This window comes from Dendropsophus ebraccatus, chromosome 2, assembly GCF_027789765.1.
Source record: "Dendropsophus ebraccatus isolate aDenEbr1 chromosome 2, aDenEbr1.pat, whole genome shotgun sequence".
Lineage (NCBI taxonomy): Eukaryota > Metazoa > Chordata > Amphibia > Anura > Hylidae > Dendropsophus > Dendropsophus ebraccatus.
Genome location: NC_091455.1, coordinates 180,836,304 through 180,859,599, shown reverse-complemented (window position 1 = coordinate 180,859,599; position 23,296 = coordinate 180,836,304). Strand labels below are relative to the sequence as shown.

The 23,296-nt window shown below is 42.7% G+C and overlaps 1 protein-coding gene across 3 annotated transcripts in view; it reads right to left on the bottom strand.

Annotated features, from left to right (window-relative positions):
- The window catches only part of OXSR1 (oxidative stress responsive kinase 1), a 72,330-nt gene that overhangs the window by 20,436 nt on the left and 28,598 nt on the right, over positions 1–23,296 (bottom strand). For all 3 annotated transcript variants that reach the window (XM_069958839.1, XM_069958841.1, XM_069958840.1), the window contains 4 exons: positions 16,700–16,812; positions 7,308–7,416; positions 3,120–3,261; positions 219–274 (listed from right to left, as the gene is read on the bottom strand). In XM_069958839.1, coding sequence (XP_069814940.1) covers positions 219–274; positions 3,120–3,261; positions 7,308–7,416; positions 16,700–16,812 — 420 coding nt within the window. The remainder of the gene's footprint in view (positions 1–218; positions 275–3,119; positions 3,262–7,307; positions 7,417–16,699; positions 16,813–23,296) is intronic.

The window sequence follows — 23,296 nt, the reverse complement described above, 5'->3', positions numbered from 1 at the left end:
TTGCTCTGCTCCCCCCACTCAGCTTCCTTGTCATACAGCACTTGCTCTGTTAACCCGAACTAACTTCCACCATGTAAAGTCTATAAGATGGAACATTACTGAAATGAAAACTTTATAAAGGTGTCCCACCAGCTCATCGTTCCTCTGTTGAAGAAACCTGTATGTCACACACATTAAGTAATTCTATCCATTCCCAGGCAAAATAATAATAATGTTACCTGCTATTTGCACGGAGCCGTCTTCACCCAAGAGTATGTTACCAGCTTTAACGTCCCTATAGACAAATACACAAAAAGTTACTTCCTGTGGTATTCTATGAAGTTCGGAAGTCTCCTGGAACCATTAAGACCATCCCGACAGTATGGGGTAAGAGGAGTTCCTTATATTCTAGACAGCGTTACCCATTCCCTGCCTGTAGGTGCAGAAACTTTTTTAGATTCAAATTCGAACAATTTAACGATTTTTCGAACGATTATCGTTCCGTGTAATACCACCCTTAGAGTAAGATAACTCATAATGGTCTACTACTACTACTACTACTACTACTACTACTACTACTGCTACAACTACAAAACATCTACCGAGAAGCCCACTCCGACACTTCAATTGCCAGTTAATGTAGAATCATGAAAGCAATGGGACTCGGCATTGTCACTAGGGCTCAGAGTAAGGGCCCTTTTACACGGAAAGATTATCAGCCAAAGATTTGAAGCCAAAGCCAGGAATGGACTATAAACCGAGAGCAGGTTTAAATCCATTCCTGGTTTTGGCTTCAAATCTTTGGCAGATAATCTGTCAGATAATCTTTCAGTGTAAAAGGGCCCTTAGGATCTGCTGCATTTCCAAGAAGACTTGCTCATGTGACATGTGCAGGTTCTCAGCTTACAGTGAATTTCTTGATGTAAAGGGAACCTGTCACATTGAAAATGCAGTTCAATCTGTAGGCAGCATGTTATAGAGCAGGAGGAGCTGAACAGACTGGTGTATTCAAAATAACCAACTAGTATTGTTGGTTTAAAGGGAAACTATGGCAAAAAAATATATATTTTTAAAAATATCTACTAGAACCAAAAAGCTATATAGATTTGTAAATTACTTCTATATAAAATCACCTGTCTTCCAGTGCTCATCAGCTGCTGCATGTTCAGCAGGAAAAGTTGTATTCTCTCCAGTCAGATACACCGCTCCCTGCTGCCACCTCTGTCCATGACAGGAACTGCCCAGAGCGGGAGAGGTTTTCTATGGGGATTTGCTACTGCTTTGGACAGTTCCTGTCTCTGACAGAGGTGGCGGCAGAGAGCTCTGTGTCACACTGGAAAGAATACACTACTTCCTGCAGAACATTGGGCAGCTAGGTTCCTCCTGCTCTATAACATGATGCTGATAGAGTCAACTGCATTGTTAAAGCAAATCTGTAGGCACCCCGATCATCCCTAACCACCAGCAGTGTTGCATTGCAGCGGTAATTCCATGTGAGGCCCGGGGTCCAAATAATCTGGAGGAGCAGTGTCTGTGCCCTAGGCCAGCATTTGATCACCAGTGGCTGGAGAAGTTGGATGCCACCCTAAAGCTGCCTGAAAAACAGGGATATAGCCATAGGCTGTATCCATGTTTTCCGGGACTCCCTAAGGCTGTATCCAAGTGTGCTCAAAATTCGCTCTTCTCTAGTGCCTACAGATTCACTTTAAATGTGACAGGTTCCCTTTTAAGATTTAAAAAAAAAATTGATTACCTGTAAGTCTAATATATATCCTCAAATCAACCCTTTATTTCAACAGTAAGTGTTTATGAATACAGATCAAAGGCACAAAAAAAAAAGATAAAGGACTTGAAAGGCTTTCTGAGCTCACACTACACACACTCAAGGGTGATTAGTTGAGTTTCTGAAGAAACTTTCTCACACCCATACCTCCGCATATAGCCACAGCTCAGGTGTGTGATGTACAATACACCTGTCTCAGTTGTACCTGAAGATGAATGTGGACTCCATACAGGTTACACCTGATCCGTATATCTCAGGTTACTAGAGAGAGTCAGCTCATTATGAAGGATATATCAATCACTAATATTACAACAATAGATACATGGCAAAGTAAAGGGGATTTACAGCTATCTAAAACAAGTATATAAAGTTTTTCAAGTGTAATCGCAATATAGAAAACCTGAACCTTCCGCTTTGACTGCACTCCACACCCCCCTCCCCATGTCGTTGCTCTAATGGTTACAAGAAGGTACGAGGGTAAAGACAGCTGCCTGACTGGGTCCTCAACATGGTATTGGTCAAAAAGAAGATACTGGATGCCAATGTGTGACCAGTGATGGGATCCACATACTATTGTGTCTATAGCAATATTCCTTACACAAGAGTCATTAGTTTTCATCAAAAATTTGCAACCGAGCTAATAATCTATGGAAGACGACTCCATCCGTACTCACTGCCCACGTGTTGTGCTACATCTCACAAGCATGCGAGTTGGTGGGAAGTAAGTGTACATACAGATCAGCATGGAAGATATGTTAGCATGAAGGGTGGGACGTACTGTGTATAGCCATGACTAGAAAATTACAAGTCAGGACTCCCTGAGAAGGTGCGAAAATATAGAATAGGCAAGATGTCATTTTACAAGACACTCTGTCCTGTCTCCGAAACTAAGGAAGGGGATGTTATAAGAGGAAAGCAGAAAAGTATCTACACAGCCCATATGATGACCATATACAAATGGGAGTACTTCTTGTCTTTCCTAAAAGATGGCGAGGATGAATCAATGATGCTGCCAAGACCCATTACCGTATACAGAGAAGATGTAATTATACTTTCAACTAAAAGGGACCTACATGGCTATATATATATATATATATATATATATATATATATATATATATATATATATATATATATATATATATATATATATACACACACACACACACACATATATTATATATATATATATATATATATATATATATATATATATATATATATATATATATATATACACACATATACACACATACATAGATACATACATACATACACATACATACACAGAGAGAGAGAGAGAGAGAGAGAGAGATCCAAAATATATAGTGCAATATATCCACAATATAATACCAACCTGTGGATCTGACCATTTTTATGTAGGTATTCAAGTCCCTCCAGAACTTCTTTGAGCAGGGTGGCGATGCTAGCTTCATCCAATACCCCATTCTTGTGTTCTCCTTTTGCAACTATATGTTTGATGATGTCCAAGACGGATCCTGTAGAGTTAGAAAATATGGTTACCTATCATAGGTCACAGTATACTCAGTTTGGGTGGTTTATTACTCATCGCCAATCACCTTTTTGTAATATAATACCAATGACTGGGGAGAGTCACCCATAAGATCATAACACAATGCTCCTAATGCTTCACCCAATAAACCATGTATATTAAACCCCTATTACTCCATATTTTCATAGCAGTGACCTAAGGGTGTGTTCACACATAGCAGCTTATGCTTTTGCATTTAGCAGCTAGTTTCACCAATCCCATAGTCCGTCTGTAACACTGTAAATGGTAATTACACATTCCAGAAATGATGATATTAGACGTACCCTAAGGGATTATCAAATCCGTCAATCACCATTACTCTAATTCCATCCGGGATGTGAAATCTAATTACTAGTTACACAGGATTTTCTCTACTTCTGGGCATTCTCTCAGTCTACACCTAAAATGACAGCCGAGGGACAGACGCGTCAGGTATCTGCCAACACATTCTGCTGACAGTCAACATATGTGTTATTAATATGAGAGATGGAAGATTAGTGTATAACACAGGCAGACTTCTGAAAGCAGACTATGGTCTAAAAGAGGAGTATAACATCAGTAATAACAAATTTACTGTAGCAAAACAAGTAAAAGGAATATTCTCGTCCCATAAAAATGGTTTAAAAAATAAAATTAAGTAAAAGTATAAAACCATACTCACCTGCCTTGATCCCCCTACAGTTCCCGGTCTTCCTACTTCCAATCTCTACTGATCTCTGATATTTCCAGTGACACATTGTCCCCAAAACAAACTAAGGGCCCTATTCCACCAGACGATTATCGTTCAGATTATTGTTAAATCGTTCGAATCTAAACAATAATCGTTTGGTTGAAATGCAGTTAACGATTAACGACCGAACGAGAAATCGTTGATCGCTTTATAAGACCTGGACCTATTTTTATTCGCAAAACGTTCGCAAATCGTTCGCATTGAATAAGACGTCGTTCAGTCGTTTGCAGTAGATACTAACGCAACAGCGAATAAATAGCGAAGGAAAAACAATCGCAATTATGATCATAAGTAACGATTATTGTTCCATGGAAATGAGTGAACATTTTCAGGTCTTTCGCAATAGGGGTCGTTTGAGATCGTTAATCGTTAACGATTATGCAAACGATAATCGTCCGGTGGAATAGGGCCCTAAGCCAAGGGGCTAAGGCAGATCATGAGGTGATGTCAGGAAGCAGTGGCAAGCTGCAGGGACTGGCAGCCATCAGACAGGGAACTGTAGTGGGATCAGGGCAAGGGAGTATTTATTTTTTGTTAGTTTTTATTTTAAGTGCATCCCTAGTCCATTTCCAAACACTTTTGTGGTGCCAGAATACCCCTTTATTACAGATTATTTCCATTTCATATAAGGTGATTTGATGCACTGGGGGCAGGACTACCACAACCAGTGCACGCATCCGCCCTGCTCCGCTGACATTTATTAGAAGGGGCAGTCCCGGGGGTGGTAATCCCACCCCCAGTGCACCAAACCTCCTTTTTAGCAAAGCAATTTAACTTCAAACTGCACGGAAACAGCACAGAGGAGGACGGTAAGAAACGTTATCCTCAGCGCCCCTGTGCTGTAAGGATCAGCAGGTTAGATTCGACTAACCAGCTCATACTTTCCCTTTAAAAATAGTTTTTCAGAACAGAAAAACTTTGCAACTTTCACAAGAATGGATACTTCCTTTTTCAATTTAAAAATTCATAGTATTACCACCCAACGTGTCTTATTTTTGACAAGGAGTTCTCCGACACCCTACTTTGTCTCCTTTTTTACCCCCCACCTCAGAGCCTGACAACTTTGCACATAAGAAAATTATTACTTGACTAGAATTTGTTAAATCTAGTTACTCTGAAGAAAAAAAGTTGTAGCTCCACAATGTCTTAACTAAACAGAATAAAGTAATATTAACAGGAGCGCAGCATCATTAGTCAGGCCTGGCTGGTTAAATGGCTGCCCGACAACTGCTCCACAGGCCATAGAGTATTGTATAGGTGGGATATGGAAAAAGCAAGGCTGCTATGCCCTTCACTAAATGGATTTATAATGATATCGAAAGACAGATACAGCTTGTTTAAAAGTAATTTAAAAATTCTTATTTGTCTCAGCAATACGGCAACAGTAGAATGCAACCTGCCGGTAATACATCATAGAGTAGGAGGACAGATCAGACTTGTACAGTTTAGAAATTTCAGTTAAATTAGTCATTTATTAGTTATTTTAAAGGGACAGAGAGCTAAGTGTGTACTTATACAGGGAAGGCTGTCACTCAGCGACAAGGACCGCCCACTGGACTCCTAATCATAAAAATGGCTGGGATTTATAATCAACAACACCAAAAAAAAATACATTGAAAACACCCAATGTTACTCCTTTTTAGTTACATCACATTCCAGGAAAAAAAACTAAATAAAAGGCAATCCACACGCCTCATCTAGCCCAAAATGGTACTAATAAAAACTACAGATTCTGGTGCACAACACAAGCCTTACATAGTTATATAGACTGAAAAATAAAACAAATAGTGTTCACAAGGGAGATAAGTATTTTTATTTAAAAAAAAAAAACACTATAAAAAAAATTGGGTATTACTGTAATCATACAGATAACATGTCAATTTTGCGATAAGTGCGCCATAAAAACGTTGCAAGGTTGAGGGTTTTTTGTTAGTTTTTCTTTTTTTTCAATTTCACCTCACAAATAAAAAAATAAAAAAAGCCCTCATATGGCTCATGTCCAAAGTTTTGATCAGTCAGGGCCTGGATGTTTAGACCCCAACTGATCTCTATATAAGCTGGGTGAGAGGCCCAGCTACATGCATCACTCCTCCGCTTGCTGCCTTTTATGCCCCACTGCAGGAAATGGTCTCAGCTGCAAGCTTACAAAGACGTCTCCTAAGGGTCAGTTCAGACGTACAGACTCACAGCGTAAATCTGGCTGCGAGTCTGTCAGGTCCTGGCAGTTCACTGTCACAACTTACTCGCAGCGGTCGTTCCCGTTAACCCCTTCGGCTCCCGCTGCTGCCGTCGCCCGCTGTATCTGTATACATTACCTGTCCACGCTGCACAGGGTCCCGGCGTACTGCTCTCCCGCCCGGCCAATCAGTGGCTACGGCTAGGCAACACCCTGATTGGCCAGGCGTTTGAGCAGTACGCCGGGACCCCGTGCAGCGAGGACAGGCAATGTATACAGACACAGGGGCAGCGGCAGCAGCGGGAGCCGCAGGGGTTAACGGGCCGGCAGAATTACATACACGCAGCGGTTGTTCCGACCGCTGCAAGTATGTTGTGACAGTGAACTGCCAGGACCTGACAGACTCGCAGCCACATTTACGGTGCGAGTCTGTACGTCTGAACTGACCCTAAGGGTGCGTTCACACGTACAGGATCTGCAGCAGATCTGAAGTTGCAGATTTGCTTCGAATCTAATCTGGGCCATCAAATCTGCTGCAGAACTGCTGCAGGTTTAGCTTTCTTAGAGTCATATAACATATGTGTCTGCATTGTCCCAAATTTTTAATAATTTTATTCTCTGATGCAAAGTGGCAAAAAGGTGTTCCCAAGCTCCTGAAGTGCTTAGGGCTGTAACGCATCCTTGCTACATGCCTATCTGTACTTGATTGACAGTCAGCTGCTTTCAATCAAAATGTGCACAATTTGTATGCCCAACACAGAAATGAGATTTGAGACCAAGTTACGGGACGGGATCACTTTAGGAGGTTGAGAACGCCTCTTCGACACTTTGCACTAGAAAGCATTTTTCTACCTTATGGAAGCACAGACAGATATATGAAAGGTACCATGTGTCTCCTTGCCCAAACAGCTATCTAACAGTGTCAGTAGGTTGAAACTACAGCTGACAGATCCCCTTTGGGCGCTTCCCTTACTAAAATATCTTCTGAGCCATCACAGCTTTAACTGCGGTCGCCGATTGCAACGAACCCGGTTGACTGATACAACCATGATGTATCCCTTTAAGTGTAATAGCAGGCATCGCTCACCTCCACTTAGCAACTTCATGACCAGCCAGAGCTCATCCTTAACCACGAACGAGGTATAGTAAGACACAATGTTGGGGTGATGGCACTGACTCATTGCCTGGATTTCTTTCTGAAAAGAGAAAAGTAGAACCATACAGCTAAATATAAGTCACATTATACAAAGGATCAGCTCATAGTCCATAAAACAAAATATCACAGTACTTAAGCTGCCATGTTTAAGTACAATTCTTTCAAATCAACTGGTGTCAGAAAGTTGTATAGATTTGTAACTTACTTCTATGTAAAAAGCTCAAGTCTTCCAGTACTTATCAGCTGCTGTATGTCCTACAGGAAGTGGTGTATACTCTTCAGTGTGACACAGTGCTCTCTGCTGCCACCTCTGACCATGACTAGAACTGTCCAGAGCAGCAGAAAATTCCCAAAGAAAACCTCTCCTGCACAGGACAGTCAGTGACACGGACAGAGGTGTCAGACTGAATACACGACTTCCTGTAGGACATACAGCAGCTTACAAGTACTAAAAGACTTCAGATTTTTTAATAGAAGTAATTTACAACTATGTATAACTTTCTGACACCAGTTGATTTGATTTTCTTTCTAAGGAGTTCTTTTAAAGGGGAACCCACCACGTTGAATGGACAGTTAGCAGCGGCTTATAATGCAGAAGGAACAGAGAAAAGTGATATATACGTTGTCTTGCTAAACATTAAGCATAACTTCTAACTTACTGATTGAAATCCCTGTCCTTCTATGCACAGGGGTCCAGTGGGCGGGCCTAATCAGTAATGACCATTACAAATTATCAGAAATGTTTTCCAAGAGAGAGGTGTATATATATATATACACACACACACAGTTTAAACCCTCTTCTAATATCATGTATAAATTATAGAAGGTCAAATCAGAAGCAAAAGGAGAAAATATTACTTCACGAGAAAGTAATAGAGTAGTAGACGCTAGGAAGAAACTTCCAGCAGATGTGGTTGGTAAACCTACAGTGACTGAATGTAAATCTGCTTGGTATAAACATATATCTATCCTTGGATAATAAGACGACTAGATGGGCTGACAATATTATCTTTCTATGTAAAATCATGAACTGTCTTCCGGTATATAAAGGTTCCACAGAAACCTTCCTCGGTGACTACAGAGATTTCTGGTACTAAACATGTTGCAACATTCTTAAGAAACACTCAATGAGTAGAATAACCCTTTAGTAAGAATCTTAATGGTAACTTTCCATTTTGGAAGAGTTTCCGGCTTTGTAAACAATCCCCAGTCATGTTTTAAGGCCACAACAACTAGTAAGTGGCAATGTAGAGCAAGTTATTAAACCCATTTTGCTCATTTGTTTCCCCCCATTGGGCCCTGCATGGCCTGTAAGTCTCCATATAATAGATTGGCACACTCCCTTGGTTTCATCTTATTTCTCCTAACTGGAATCCCAAAGCTGCAATCTACAGAAGAAAAAAGGTAGAAAATTTTTAATGATGACTATTTTGAAAATAATTTTGTATCTAGTAAATTAAAAAAAATGGTGCAGAGGTGTCCACAGCTTTTGACTATGCCTACCTCTGGTACACCTATTTAAGTCAATCTATAGCTGGAGCTGGTATATACTCTACACGTTATTCTTGTATAAGATATAACAACTCTTTCCTCTACAAACAGTGCTGATGGTATTTTGTGGACAGAATATAGTAACACAGTGTTAATGTGATGACAGTCGGTATAACAGAATAGGTAAAGGCGAGAATAATCTTACTTAGTCGTACTTGAGCACAGGATCAGCTACGTGCTACTCGCAGGAGTATAAAGGTTATTTTGGGGACAGAACACAAGGGCTCTCTGATGGTGGCACTGCTCCTCACCCATCACTGGAGGGATTAACTCTTCATCTCTGTTCAGCATTGATGGGCATAGCTGAATGATGCCAGAACGTTGCCTGGCATGTGCGGAGCTTGTACAGATCAAACTACTCATCGCAGGAATTTTCCTAAAATAGGCGGCTGGTTTTTATCTGATAATAGGACACAAAAGGCGTCCCCCACCCCGGCTCAAGGCTTATTAACCCCTGAGATGACAAAAGTTGTGACCCTTCTTACAGACCAATGTCCATATAATACTATGGAAACTGAATTTTAGAGCAATGCTTACAAAATTATGATTGGTATAAAAGCTATGGGGCAGCATACTTGTGGATCAAACAAGTATCGTATCTATTCTTGCCTGACGTAGTCTAGTTGTAATCTAACTTCACCGAGCCGTCAGCTTCTCCAGCAGCAGCGCAGGGAGACGGGAAATGGCACCTCAGCCCCCTGCGCTGCTGCTGGAGAAGCTGACGGCTTGGTAATAGCCACTCCATCCTGAGGGCTCGGAGAGGTGGCGGCGCTCTGTGTCATTGTGTGTCAGCGCCGGCGGGTAAGAGACAGCAGCCGTGCCCGGGCCTGGCTCTCCTCATGGGGCCTGTATTGCAAAAGACCCCGGGTACTCTGTTTGTGTCCAGACATAGCCGGCACCAATTTCAAATTGGCAAGTGCCAGAAAGTTTCTTGCACCAGATCTATGAATGACTTCTATTTAAAAATCTGAAGCCATCCAGTATGTATCAGCTGCTGTATGTCCTGCAGGAAGTGGTGTATTCTTTCATGTATGACACACTGCCTTCTGCTGCCACCTGTGTCCATGACAGGAACTGTCCAAAGCAGCAGAAATCCTTTCCTGCTCTTGACAATTCCTGTCACAGACAAGAGGTGGCAGCAGAGAGCACCGTGTCAGGCTGAAAATAATATACCACTGCAGGACATATAGCAGCTGATAAGTACTGGAAGACTTGAGATAGAAATAGAAATAAATTCCAAATTTGTATAACTTTCTGACACCAATTTATTTGAAAGAAGAGTTCCCCTTTAAATATATTTGAGAAAACTGTGATTTCTATAAACAAAAAAAAAAGTGGGCAACCCCTTTAATATCCCCATTACTTCTACATAACTTCTACATAAGGTCTGTAGGCACACAAAGAAAAGAAACCTGGTGAGACACGTCTCAGATACGTTCATCTGCAGCGTTGGTGGTAGCTTTTTATGGAGGGAAGTGACAGGTGCTGTTAAAAAATTAATCCTCTCTGCACAGGTCTGTAACACATCCCATAATTACATGGTTTTATATCAGAAAGTTGCTACCTCCAAGTGATCCACCCATAAGCCTTCTATGACATGCCCCTGTGTGTACATTCATGTTTCTCATCTGCAATGATTTTTGTAGCAATTAATTTAAAGGGGAACTCAAGCAAAATTTGTATTTTTTTTTCAAACTATACAGGTTTGTTTACTTCAGTTTAAAAATCTTCAACCTACCAGTACTTATCAACTGCTGTATGTCTTGCAGGAAGTGATGTATTCTTTCCAGTCTGACACAATGCTCTCTGCTGCCACCTCTGTCCATATCAGGAACGGTCCAGAGCAGACCATGACAATTCCTGTCACAGACAGAGGTGGCAGCAGAGAGCCCTGTGTCAGACTGGAAAGAATACGCCACTTCCTGCACGACATACAGCAGCTGATAAGTACTGGAAGACTGGAGATTTTTTTAATAGAAGTACAATTAAAGAATTGAAAAGAAAAAAAAAATTGCTAAAACTATTGAAAAACTATTTTTATTCTCCAGAGTAACCCTTTAAGCAGATGTGCAAAATCGTATGTCTGCCTCACTGAACAGTGCCTCCCGTGTAATAAACTGATTAGTTACCGGCAGTACTAAAGAGACGGACACTGTGGAGACACAGACAATGAACAGTAGCCTCAGTGGTAAAGACCACCATGAAGCTTGCCGCAGCGGTCATAACATAACATGTCCAAATAACGCTAATATTGTTCTTTTAATAGATTGCCAGTATGAGTAAATTCTACCTCCACAGTCAATGGAGAGGTACACTACCCAAAAGTAGCCCCTGAGAGACTTTTTATAGGGCACTAGGGGAAGCACATTTATAGCAAGGTACCATAATAGGTCTAATACACCTGTATCATGACATAACTGTTGCTGAGCATTGCAGCATTCTGACATTTCTGTCTGGGTTCATAATCGTCCATTGCCCATAATGTCAAAAATAATTCAGATTTTATTATTAGGCCACTGCCCCAGGTGCTCTACTCCACTAGCTCCATTCATACATGCTGCACACCTTTATTAGGTTACTGCAGCCCTTTACTTCCTCCCTGCTGGTGTCAGCTGCAGAAAAAGGCAAGGATAGAGGGCAAAAAGCAACATAAATAGTACACAGGAAAGGGATGCAGCCAGTTAACCTCTTAAGGACGGAGCCATTTTTGTTTTTGCGTTTTCTTTTTTTCCTTCTTGTGTTTAAAAGGCCATAGCACTTGCATTTTTCCACCTAGAAACCCACATGAGCCCTTATTTTTTGCGTCACTAATTGTACTTTGCAATGACAGGCTGAATTTTTGCATAAAGTATACTGCAAAACCAGGAAAAAATTCAATGTGTGGTGAAATTGAACAAAAAAAAACACATTTCTTTTTTTGGGGGGTTATTTGTTTTTACGCCATTCGCCCTGGAGTAAAACTGACTGGTTATATATGTTCCTTAAGTTGTTACGATTACAACGATATGTAACATGTATAACTTTTATATTATCTGATGGCCTGTAAAAAATTCAAACCATTGTTAACAAATATACGTTCCTTAAAATCGCTCCATTCCCAGGCTTATAGCGCTTTTATCCGTTGGTCTATGGGGCTGTGTCAGGTGTCATTTTTTGCGCCATGATGTGTTCTTTCTATCGGTACCTTGATTGCGCATATACGACTTTTTGATCGCTTTTTATAAAATTTTTTCTGGATTTGATGCGACCAAAAATGCACAATTTTGCACTTTTGGATTTTTTTGCGCTTACGCCATTTACCGTGCGAGATCAGTAATGTGATAAATAGTTGGGGCGATTACGCACGCGGCGATACCAAACATGTTTATTTATTTATTTACTTTTATTTAAAACCTGGGAAAAGGGGGGTGACTCAGACTTTTATTAGGGGAGGGGGCTTTTTATTGATAACACTTTTTTTTTTTTTACACTTATACTAGAAGCCCCCCCTAGGTGCACTGATCACTCATTGAGATCTTTGCTGTATAGTTATACAGCAAAGATCAATGAGATCGTCACTCAGATGCTTTCGGCTGCTGCAGCCAAAAGCATCCAAGTGCTGAGCTGGGATCAGCGCCATTTTGGCGGAGACCCCGGCCGGAGCAGGATGTGTGGATCGCTCCTCCGGGACGAGCGGTCCACCCAACTAGACACCAGGGAAGTGCTGCATACAGTGATCGGATGCAGCTGTCAACTTTGAGAACTGCATCCAATTACTGAATTAGCGGGCACGGCGATCAGACAGTGTAGCCCGGGACCGCGGTTATTAGCGGGCATGGTCTGATCGCCGTGCCCGCTAATAGCCGCGGTCCCGGGCTACACATGGCACCCGGGATCGCGGCGGTTCAGAGCGGGGTCGCCGCGCGGCCCCGCTCTGAACACCTCTTGTGGACGCATGACGTACCGGTACATCATGCGTCCTTAAGAGGTTAAAGGGGTTATACAGCAAAAATCTTTTTCTTTCAAATCAACTAATTTCAGAAAGTTATATGGATTTGTAATTTACTTCTATTTAAAAATCTCAAGTCTTACCATACTTATCAGCTGCTGTACGTCCTGCAGGAAGTGGTACGCTCTTTCCAGTCTAACACAGTGCTCTCTGCTGCCACCTCAATCTTGAGAGAGAAACTGTCCAGAGCAGCAGCAAATCCCCATGGAAAACCTCTCCTGATCTGGACAGTTCCTGACATGGACAGAGGTGGCAGCAGAGAGCATTGTGTCAGACTGGAAAAAATACACCACTTCCTGCAGGACATACAGCAGCTCATAAGTACTGGAAGACTTAAGATTTTTAAATAGAAGTAAATTACTAATTTATATAACTGACACAGTGCTCTCTGCTGCCACCTCTGTCCATGTCAGAAAATGTCCAGAGCAGGAGAGGTTTTCTATGAGGATTTGCTGCTGCTCTGGACAGTTCCTGTGTCGGACAGAGGTGGCAGCAGAGAGCACTGAGTCAGACTGGAAAGAGCGTACCATTTCCTGCAGGACATACAGCAGCTGATAAGTATGGGAAGACCTGAGATTTTAAAATAAAAGTAAATTACAAATGTGTACAACTTTCTGAGACTGAAACCATTTGATTTGAAAGAAAAAGATTTTCGATGGATAACCCCTTTAACCCATACGTCTGGAACTGCAGGAAGAAGCCGATGCCCAAAAGGAGACACCTGAAATCCACACAGACAAACACCCAGGAGTCCTACGTTCTAGTTATACATTGCCATTTCATACTATACTGCGCAAATCACAGCATTTTTATTTCCAGCTGTGCTCATACACAGTAATCGCACTGGGAATATAAGAGGGTAAGCCTTTCAGCCACAGTGAGGGTTACGGAGGGTCTATCTGCCGTCCTATAACCTGTACATGGCCCGGTTCTGGAGGCCGGGATGAGGTTAACCACAGAGCCGCACAACGCACACAATGAAAACGAAATCTCAGCTGTTTGATGTGCGGTTGTAAACAGTGAGGGCGGGAATCACAGGGCCTATGAATAATAAACAGCATCACATTCCATGCGCTTCAATCCATTTGATGTAGACGGTGAGAGCCAGGAGTCTATGAGACAAAGGAACCGGCAACTCCCCTCCCGGACGAGCCAAATACAGGAGATGCTCAGCCACCGTACACAGACCACACTATCTGGTGGTGGAAACCAGTCTCTCCTTACTAAATCCAAAAGAATCCAGACCGAGCCAAATCTCTGGGTGGTTTTTACTACTTACAGCAGTTGTAACATTACTAAGATTATTATAAGAGATGAGAGAATCTCCAGCACACGGTGGATCATCAGAACCCAAACTCCCGGCATCGGACTATCTGTGGCGGAAGCAGCTGGATGCGGATGTAGGGAGTCCTGGAAAACATGGATACAGCCTACGGCCTATGGTTGTAGCCATGCTTTCCAGGCAGCCTCAGGGCTGCATCCAGCTTCTCAAAAGCTGAGAGTTGAGGCTCAGATGAACCAGACCATGCTTGAAGTTCTCTCATCTCTATTTATTATCCGTTAGCTATTACATCATTATGTTTATTTTCCATTAGCTGTGACATCACTGGGGTCTTAAAGAGGTACTTCGGCTGGGGTTATTTTTATTGTACGGGGAGGGGGTGGAAATAGAGGCAGGCGGTCACTTACCTCCCCGGTTCCAGCGTCAGCTCCCGGGTCGCACCGCCCCGTTGCTGGAACCGGAGAGGTAAGTGACCGGCGGCCTTTATTGCCACCCCCTCCCCAGCCATACCATAAAAATAACCCCCGCCCGGAGTACCTCTTTAACTATCTAGCTATCTATCTATCAATGATCAATCCTTTGCTGCTGCTTCATTATGGTCATTACTACTGAGTGCCATCACTTACACCTGTGCAGGTATGTCACTCAGTGTTGAGCAAGCACTTAAAGTGATAGTCACCCCCCTTACTCTATGTGTGGTTCTCCCCACCATCCACAAGCTAAGATACTGCACTTTCCATATATACCTGTATAACACTACTCTGTAGTCCAACTAGTAGAAGCAACTCGGCACTACAGCTCCTGTGTTGGTAGTAGCAATATAGACAACTTCAATACACGTCCGTGTGGTGCTCAATGATAGTTAGGTTATCCATAAATATATGAAATGAGAAAAAAGATCAGGCACTCACCCATCAACGTGTCAGTTTTCTTCTTTATTGATTATAGAAAAGTCATAAAAACGCAGGGAGAGGGAGCATGGCAAACAGGTCTCAGCGACGCACGTTTCGTGTCAAACAAACACTTCCTCTAGCTGATGATTGACAATCATCAGCTAGAGGAAGTGTTTGTTTGACACGAAACGTGCGTCGCTGAGACCTGTTTGCCATGCTCCCTCTCCCTGCGTTTTTATGACTTTTCTGTAATCAATAAAGAAGAAAACTGACACGTTGATGGGTGAGTGCCTGATCTTTTTTCTCATTTCATATAACACTACTCTGTGTCGTCTTATCGGTGGACAGTGTCACCTAGGAGGGGCTTCAGGGCAGTTGGGCTCTATCTAGTGGCTGGATAGAGTGCCCAACTGCTGTGAAGCCCCGCCTAGGTGACACTGTCCACTGATAAAATAAAGTTTAGAGCATAAAGACGACACAGACAAGTGTTATACAGGTATATATTGTATGTGCAACATCTAAGCCTCTGGATGGTGCAGAGAACCACACATAGAGTAAGGGGCTGACAATATCACTTTAAATGCTCAGGTGACAAACCCCAATGAAATCAATGGCAGACTCGACCATTTAGCCAGGAGGGTGCCTGGTTCACCTATTTCATTTTTTTTCATAATTTCCGCTCTAATTTTTGTATATTCTGTCTCTTGAAGGGATGTTTAAACAAAATATACAAATAATAATAATAATAAAAAAAAAAAAACGTAATTGGTTTCTGCAAGATACTTTAGCACTCTGGCGGTATAACTGACGGCCACCTTTACCCAAGCACTATGCTCAGCCAAGCATGCTCGCTCCTCACTAGTTACTGTTTATTTTCTCCATCTTATTACGTGACTGTACTTATCTCTATTCTATGGTGGGATATCTCTGACGGCACTAGGCTCTGTTCACACTTGTGTTCAGGGGTTTAGCCAGACTGTACAGTATTGATGACGCACAGCAGCACTATTCTTGCCAGCAGAATTAATGTGCTCTACTAACGTCATAAGGGTCCATTGGGATTTACCAGGTCTGGCACAGCAGTCATGCCTCATTTATAAACTGCAGCCAAGTGTGAACAGAAGCTTACAGAATAAAAACAAGTCCTTTAAACGTCAAAAAACAGAATGCCTCTATGTATAAGTTTCTAAATGAGAAAACTATCCAATTGCCCCCACTGATACTAAGGATGTAGTGGTTCAATAATTACATACTACAGTACAGGGTACAGGGGTAAGAACACGAGCGCTGGAACAATGCATAGAATTACAGAAAAAAACAAGGATTTTATACAGGTAGCCGTGGCCACAGGAGCTTACAATCTACAGGATAATAAGTTAGAGAGGTGTGCTGTGAGTTCTGGATGGACTGTGCTGGAGTGGAATCATTTAGAAGGATGTTATCTGTATTGCAATAGCAAAAAAATAAATAAATAATAATAAAATAGGAAGTACATTCCAAATCCCTAATAATAGAAATCACTAAGGACTAAATTCACTAATAGTAGTTATATGGGCACATTAGATCTGTGACGTGTGGAATCTGTCCAAGATTGTATAATACACGTTACCAGTAGTTCGTCCATGCTGGTCTGGCATTTTTCTAGATTAATCCTTTTAATGGCCACTTTCTCTTTCTTGGGGGAGCAGTAGGCAGCCTGGACCACAGCTGTCGCCCCGCTACCTGCAGACCAAAGCAGAAGAATAGAACTCATTATACACGTATAGCATGGGAGAACATAGCAGTACAATATATATGCAAAATAGAAACGTAGGAAAAAAAGCAGTGCGGATGACAATGAAGGTGATCCAGCCAGAGTGAGGGGCACGCCTGCTACGGTTTCTTCCTTTCGCTTGTTCTTATGCATGACCCAAATCTGATATGCAATGTACACAGTCGATAAAGACAGACATGAATAATAGATGGAGTCAATCTCTCGGGCATCTAACCAAGCTCCCCATGGTAATGATTATTATGCAAAAGGTGCAACCTCCTGCCTGATAGGAAGCACGTCGGTTTCTCAGACTCCTACAGTGTCCAGGATTATAGGGAAATTAAAGGGGTATTCCCATCTCAACTAATATAGTTATACTTCCACTGTTCTCCCCCTCTTTCCTTCCCATTGTCTTGGTTACTGATCACCACTCTGCTCTAAAAGCTGGGGCCTGGCTGAGGAACAGTCCTGATCACAAGAGCTTACAATCTATGAGGACAGTCGCCTTTATATAGCAACCTGACTAGGTTTGTATACAGAGGAGATATAGGAAGGGACAGCACTGTCATAGCTTTGAAGAAGAAAGTATTCATTTTAAGGGTGCGTTCACACTACGGAATCAGCACCAAAATTCCGTATGGAACACAACCCCCCCCCCCCCCCCCCCCCACACACACACACACACACTTTGACTCAGCACCAAATCCTGTCTCCTATCTGTTTGAATGGGAGGGCTTGCGCGCCTAGTGTGAACGGGCCCTAATACTGGTCGGCCACCTAGTGTAATGAACGAATAGTAAAGAGTTACAGAAGTCAAGACGAGAACGAATCAGGACAACAATAAGCCTGTGTTCCCACATTGGCAGTTTTAGGTTTTCTGAGCCTAACTAACCACATGGGCTCTGCATTCTGTCTAACCCTCTGGGCTTTCCCATGTTATCAGCATTACCAGGCTTCATTACAGGTGTTTTTCTCACCAAAAATGACCGGATGGAGTCTGGTAATGCGGATCCCATGGAAAAGCCCAGACAGTTAGACAAAACTGCAGAGCCCCCATAGAGAATTAGGCTGAAAATATGTAAACAAAGGAACGCAACATAACTGCGAATGTGGGAACACAGCCTTGTTCTGGTCACTTTCGTTGGATTCTGGAGACAATAAAAGTAAAAGTGATTCCATATTAAAAGAGAAAAAGGAAATTCTAAAATAGAACAGAAACCCAACAACAGCATGCCGGGTGCACAGGAGCGAGGGTAGTGCCGCACACTGAAATGGAAACATGGCTAGAAAATATTTTAAGCATGCTGAATAAATAAGACAAAAGTGTTTTGTTACCATAGATGCACATATTATCAGCGTGAACGCTAGTTATTACTGCGGCAGCTAGATTACTCCTCGCTATCTGTAGTCTAATAACACATTGAGGGCTTTAGGAAAGGCTTCCAGCTTAGATCCTCCAGACTCATGGAAGGGGCGGAAATATCCAAATTTACTGATGTGTACAAGTCACGTGAGGTTGGAAGAGTTCTTGGAAAGTTGTTATATTAAGGCAGGGTTCACACCTGTATTGTGTTTTGTGTTTTTGTTGGACTGTATACATTTTATTGTGTTTCGAGTGTACTCGACTATGCTATTGTATACAGCAAAAATAAGTATATACTGCAATAAAGAAATGGATCCTACTGTGATCTTCCAGTAGTATAGGCAGATACTATCCAGAAAGACATCAAAGTGGCACTCTTGTGCCCTTCATCAGGAACCACCCCACTGAAAGAGAGATACAATATGCAGTATATGAACCTGCCAGCTTCTCTCAGCTGGTTATAACATTTCGTCGGGGACTGAGCTCCCAGACCACAGCCAATCAAAACTTTTATTACATCTCTGTCTCTTCAATTTAAAAATTTCCTGCTGCTGTATGTCCTGCAGGAAGTGGTGTATTCTTTCCAGTCTGACACAATGCTCTCTGCTGCCACCTCTGTCCATGATAGGAACTGTCCAGAGCAGCAGCAAATCCCCATAGAAAACCTCTCCAGCTCTGGACAGTTCCTGTCACGGACAGAGGTGGTGGCAGAGAGCACTGTGTCAGACTGAAAAGAATACACTACTTCCTGCAGTGCATACAGCAGCTAATAAGTACTGGAATACTTCAGTTTTGTTTTTTTAATAGAAGTCATTTACACATCTGTATAATGTCCTAGCACCCGTTCTAGAATATTTTATGCTCCAGAATATCCCTTTAAGGGCTCATTTACACATTGCGCTCATATCAGTTTTATTGCAACTACATAAGAAACTGCAACAGAACCTTTAAGTGTGAACACACCCCTCGGCTTCTGCTGAAGTTTCTCATTGCAGAATAGATATTGGATTTGCTCCACTCGATAGATGTTAGTTAAGAAGCGGTACACTTAAATGACTGCTAATGCACTAAACTCTTCCTGCTATAAACCTGGAAAGGGTCTGATGGAAAAGGGAAAAATCCGGGATCAGCATCCATTGTGGTTGTAACTGGTCAGGAAGGGGTTTATGAGGCCGTATAATGTTGGATGACATCCCACCGTGTATTACAGAAATCCTGAAGGATGTGGCCCGGCCCCAGGTTGGCTAACGTGAGCACTTCCAGACGGCATAGAGCCGCTTTATAGCTCAGCCGCCTGTAACAGAGCGCTCCTGTTTTGCGGTCACATTCCATGTTCTTTCTGTACACGCCTGGGACGTGTAAGGGCTGAGGTAATGACATGTACAAGACTAACAAATCATTCTGCTCAGAACATTTCTGTCACGTCTGAATGACGGCCATACAAAATAAAGATTCTTTCATTTGTGTTGGTGTGAAGCAATTCAATGTAAGGTATCAGTATGGTTACCCATCTAACCAACCTATAGAGCAGGACCCCCCAGCTATACATTACAATGTAGCGCAAGATTGATTCTGCCTCATCAGACGCTAAGAAAATGAAGTTCACTAACAACATAGTCACCGTTCATCAGAATGCCGATCAGAGTATTGACGAATCAGCCATAACGGCAGCACTTCTGTAGAAGTCTTATACCGCAGGTCAATACGCCACACAAGCTATTGGCATAATGGAGGCGTCCCCTGATGTCAAGTAAATTACTTAAATGATTAGAGTAGCTAAAGGTCCTAAAGAACGGCCATAGTCTGACGTCTACACGTCAAGTGCTTATCAGATAGACAAATGCCCCAACACCTACAGATAGAAAGCGCCCGAATCTTGCTGTGTACATGACCCTAATTTTTATGAAGCACCCTTGTTTTTTAAAGGGGTACAGATTTGTAAAATACTTCTATAAAAAAAAAAAACTTCAGTCGTCCAGTACTTATCAGCTGCTGTATGTCCTGCAGGAAGTGGTGTATTCTTTCCAGTCTGACACAGTGCTCTCTGCTGCCACCTCTGTCCATGTCAGGAACTGTCCCCAGCAGCAGATAATCCCTATAGAAAAACCTTTCCTGCTCTGGAAACTTCCTGTCATGGATTGAGGTGACAGCAGAGGGTGCTGTGTCAGACTGGAAAGAATACACTACTTACTGAAGGGCATACAGCAGCTGATACATACTGGAAGACTGGACATTTTTTAACAGAAGTAATTAACAAACCTGTATAAAACTTTCTGACAGGAGTTGTTGGTTTGAAAAAAAAAAAAGTTTCCCCCCGGAGTACCCCTTCAACTGAATAAAGAGGAGCTGCAATTTAAGGCTTTGAAGAAGGAGTGGATATCAAAGTAAAGCTGGCAATAAACATGAGATACATTGGGATACAGTCCTTTCATTGTAGCAGGAATGGCCGAACACCTACTGTGTATGGTGAACTCTCCCCAAAAAGAGATGATGTTGAGGGAGAGAAGGATCAGCATGTTGGATTATACCTGCCTTATCATTTTGTTCTCTGGGAGATAAGCCACCATCAGAGGAGTCAAGCTGATGCATTCTCCTCCCTCTCAGGGTCACAACCAAAGCATGCTTAGTCAGCTGGTGGGATCAGGAAAGACAGCTGTTGGCTGAACGATCAAATGGCCAATAATTGTCTTAAAGGACGCCTGTCACTTGGCTGCTGGGGTGAAGCCCACCTGATCCCCCAGTGGAGTCCGGGACCAGGTGGGCTAGTAAGTATAAGGGGCTCTACCGGGGGGTCGGGCCTGGCTTCACCCTGGTAGCCGGGGTGACAGGTTCTCTTTAATGCAAATCTGTACGACCCGCCCAAAACCTACAGCACCGTTCAGTCGTTCTTTTCAGTACATGCCTGTTCTGGGGCTTCCCTTCTCTCCGGGTGCCGGTATTCGGGTGAAAAACTTCTTTTATTACAGCAGCGCGGCAGGGGGTCTAAGAGGCGGAGTCTGGAGCATCTGTGCCCTTGCTCTGCAGTGCTTCTCTTTCTTCCTTCTTTGTGGGCACACCCCTGCGCTGGGTCTTTATCTTCAGCAAGCCTAGGGCACGAATGCTATAGCCCCCGCCTCTGACACCAGCATAAAAAAAGTTTTTCACCCAAATACCAGTGCCAGGAGAAAAGGTAAGCTTTAGACCAGGCATGGATTGAAAAGAGGAGGTTTGGAGCCATTGTGGAGCTTTAAAGGGGAACTATCTGCAGAATAGACTAATCTAACCTGCTGATAGCCCCCTAATGCGCACAGGGCACATACCTTCCTCTTCGGCGCCATTCCTGTGCAGTTAAGATGAATTCATGTCCCGGAGCACCAGTTAGGAGCACTGCCCCCCCCCCCCTTGCCGCCAAGCTGGCCTGCTCCTTCTAATGATAATCAATGCAATGGGGGAGTGCGCCTTACAGGTGCTCAAGGCCATGGATTCAACTAGTAACAGCAAAGGAACAGCACTGAGGAGGAAGGTAAGAGAAAATCTTCCTGTTCAGCGCCCGTGCGCATTAGGGGGCTATTAGCAGGCTAGATAAGTCTAACCTGATGATAGTTCCCCTTTAAGGGCTATGGATACCTGTTTACAGATTCATTCTTTATTGTTTTATGGCCTATGGCTGTATTCATGTTTTTCAGGACTAGGACTTCCTAAGGTAGCATCCAACTTCTCCAGCCACTGGTAGTAAAATGCTGAGCTGAACACTAGTCAACTATGAAAAAAAACCTATGAAAAGTTATAAAAAGGCATTTAAGGTCATCTAGAAACATGTCTAAGGGCCGGGACTAAATGTGCCGTAAAAGAGATAAGCAGTCGCTCTGCCACCAAACCAAAGAGCACAACTTTCGTTTTATTCTAACTTTGTTCGGTTCCGGGCAGTTCAGTGTCTTAGATGTGGATCACGTCAGGGCTGAAATAAATCAGCACGGTCTCCATTTTTCCAGCAGTGCGACAGTAAGACACTTCTGCCATTCAGTCCTAGGATTTGGCTTCTCTTCTAAAAAAGATACCTCAGATGTTAATAAAAGCCTGAACTGTTCCCAGAGCTGACCCACTGACAGACATGTAGGGACAAACGTGGATAAGTATAGCGCCCTGACGAGTCCACCATTCTCTGTGTACTTTGACTGCCACCAATCCTCATACTTCACAATGGATTTTTAATTTTTTCACAGAAATCAATGTTACAGGTGATTTTAAGAAACTTTGTAATTGGGTTTATTAGCCGAAAAATGCATTTTTATCATGAAAAAGCAGTTAAAAGCTCTCCCCCCTGTCTTCATGGTTCTCTTGGAGAGGGAAGGGGTTGAGGGAGATGAGGCACCAAAACAGGACAACAAAGAGTTAATTTACAGCTACATCACTGAGCTATCTCCTCTGATGTCAGCACTGACCTCTGAATACCGGCTTTCACACAGCTCCCACTGTGTAATCCTTTGTTCTCTGCTCTCTGCTGGCGACTAATCTCCCCCCTCCCCTCTCCATAGATTACACAGGGCTCGACTGATGTAAAAGAGTCACGATTTCCTGATAATGAGCAGTGAATGAGAGAGAGGAAGGGGGGGGCTGGGGAAAGTCTTTTTGAATGCAGATAAAGGCATATTTGCCTAATAAGCCCAATTACAAAGTTTCTTAAAATCACCTGTACTACCGATTTGTGCAAAAAAAAAAAGTGACACTTTAAAGCAAGTGGCACGTGACTTTTCTGCAACTTGGCAATTTTGTAAATAGTCGAGTTGCAACTGTAAGGAAGTCAGGCGACAGCACACAATGGTTTGGACAGCATACTGTATCTCATCTAAGTTGCAATACCAAAGTCACCATCTAGCCCCAGCCTAAGGCTGCATTCGCACGTCAGTAGTGCTGTCCGTATCTGCAGACTAGTGGATGTGCATCTATAGTCGTCCACAATCCAAAGACCCATTCAATAGTGATCGGTGCCACAACTGCGTTCTGTACTAGGACCTGTCAGATCTTTTTGCAGCACAGACCACAGTTTTGAAACACACATAGACCTGTGAACGGGGCCATCCAAATAAATGGGTCTACAGTTTGTGCACAAA